At 41.6% G+C, this 2,310-nt stretch overlaps 1 protein-coding gene across 1 annotated transcript in view; it reads right to left on the bottom strand.

Moving 5' to 3' along the window:
* CD40LG (CD40 ligand) overlaps window positions 1-2,301 on the bottom strand; it is a 6,170-nt gene extending 3,869 nt beyond the window's left edge. The window contains exons 1-2 of the mRNA XM_010853293.1: window positions 2,077-2,301; window positions 123-185 (exon numbers count right to left, since the gene is read on the bottom strand). Coding sequence (XP_010851595.1) covers window positions 123-185; window positions 2,077-2,128 — 115 coding nt within the window. The 5' untranslated portion in view covers window positions 2,129-2,301. The remainder of the gene's footprint in view (window positions 1-122; window positions 186-2,076) is intronic.
* Between the last annotated feature and the right edge of the window lie 9 nt (window positions 2,302-2,310).

The following is a 2,310-nucleotide window of genomic DNA, read 5'->3' as shown; positions in this document are numbered from 1 at the left end:
CTGGGGAGCTTTGTAAATTGGGCCCCAAAGGAAGAGAGGAGCCTAATCGTTAGGCTGCCCAACTGTAGCCTCCTAGCCTGCCCCTCACTCAGGTGACTGATGTGCAGATGCTTTGGACTTACCAGAGGTTGTTTTACTACTGGCCTCACTGATGACATGTGCCGCTATCTGAGGCTCCTGATCACCTGAAATGAAACCAAAGGCCAACTGTCAGGCCAAAGAAACACGAAACTGGCCACCAAACAATTTAGTCTAGTTCTGCAGCTGAATCATAGAGACTGTACTTAAACAGATTATGTGAAAGGAAGCATAAGATGGCCTGAAATCCCTCCCACAGAGGGCAAAGTTTGTTTCTAAAATCTAAACAATTGAATTGATTATTTCCACTGAGCCCAATTCTTCCAAGAGTAGTTCAGTACTTGACTTCGCTTTACATAGATTGACACGGGCTAAAGATAAATGATCCTCTTTAAACACATTTTGAATCTTATTTTTAAGAAAGCTCCCATCCATTGGTCATCTTAGTGAGCCCCAAGGTCATGCCTACACACTTAACTAGTAAGATGCTCACGGTGCCTGATTTGGTCAAGCACTGGCCACAGTATATCTGCCTCCAACCGTTTCTCGTGTAGACTTGCTCCTTAATTAGCTGTGCTGATCTTCTAAGTGCGGACATGATATGGAAGTTCCTTTTTTTTTCCCAGTAATGAGCTTGGAGCTGGACACCTTGTAGGTGTCCTATAAATACTGAGTCAAGTTGTGTGACCTAAATGATCAGTTTTGTTAAGTATATCATTTTCTCAAAGGCTGCTAGGCAGCACCCACATGAACTGCGTTCCTCAAATTTCATGGCAATTAACAATTTGGTATCACTCAACATATTTTACAGTCATTCTGAAAGCAAAGCCTTCATGGAAATCAGGCAACCCCTAGCAATCAGACCAACAGTTAAAGCAAGCTCTTTGCCTCAGAGAACAGTATCTGTATCTCTATATGTATGAATGCATTTCTTTGTGTATATTAAATTTGTACAAGCCATACCATCTTTACACTGACTTTGTGATATAGTAGTCTCTCTAACAACACCCATCTACCAACACTCCATTTCTCCCGTACTCAGCTGCTCAGGTCACCCCAGGAATTATTATATTGGTTTTGGGTGCTACGTTCTAATAGGAAAAGGGAAGTCAGTGTGTCCAGAAAAAGAAAGAAAAATCCTGGAAAGGGGGAACAGTGGAAGACACTGAGGAGGTTTATCCTGGAGAAGAAAAGGCTCAGGGGCCATGATTGCCATTTTCAACATCTGGACAGCTGCTGTATAGAAGAGGAATTATATACTTTGCTTAGTATGGCCCCAAAGATCAGAAGTCGATTCAGTTGAATGGAGATTACAAGAATAAATTTCAACTCCAGAGAAGAAAAGACTTCTCTTGAGTATATAGTAACCTTCTTTTAATTATTAGAGTCATTCAAAGATGGCCCAGGTTGCTTTATGAGCTAGAAGGTGTCTAGGCATGTTTGTTCAGAGGGAAGATGGTTAGTGCTAGTGTGAAGGAGATTCATGACCTGGGAATGGTATGAGATTTGAGGACCGTCAAGAAGTCCCTTCAACTTTGGGATGTTTGAGATGCTCAGACATCAAGAATAGAGCAAAGAACAAGGCTGTCATACTGAATCACTTCTTGATCCCTGAGGTTCTACTGGCTGTGGTTCCCCATGAAAAACTGTCATCATTGAGTGATGAATGGCACCACTACCAAATGCCGACTGTCTGGTCATCTTATCCTCCGTAGGTGGCGCTAGGCTGTATGGTTGCTGTAAAGTGTTGAAAATAATACAATTTCTTCATACTTGGTATTGTCAGCACTAAAGGAGCACAGCCTTCCCTGTAAATATGTCCACACAAATCCTTTCCAAGTAACAGGCACCAAGGAAGATGTTGATTTCGCAGCCATGTTCCTGCTTTATTTCCAGGGCTAAAGGTTCCCTGATTCAGCTTGGCGTTGTTCAATACAATCAGCCTAAAGCTTCCTTTTTGCTTTTAAGTATTCATAGGAATGGTAAAGAGCAACCTACCTTTGTGCATTTCAAAGTTTTTTTCTTTCTTCTTTACTTCTTTGTTTTGCATTATATCCTAAAATAAGAATCATAGCAAAAGGTCATTTTGACAGGAACTCTGGCAGGGCCTTTAGAGAGAGGTTGCATGCATTTGACATCTGTCATTACTCTGTTGTCTGTTTCTGGTCAGGATTATCGTATAGACTCTGAGCTTGTCATTAATTCCATCCTACTGTAATTCAGAGCCCAGGG

Source organism: Bison bison, unplaced genomic scaffold (genome assembly GCF_000754665.1).
Source record: "Bison bison bison isolate TAMUID 2011002044 unplaced genomic scaffold, Bison_UMD1.0 scf7180017853052, whole genome shotgun sequence".
Lineage (NCBI taxonomy): Eukaryota > Metazoa > Chordata > Mammalia > Artiodactyla > Bovidae > Bison > Bison bison.
The sequence above is the reverse complement of the archived record's forward strand: the minus strand, read 5'-3'. Positions and strand labels throughout refer to the sequence as shown.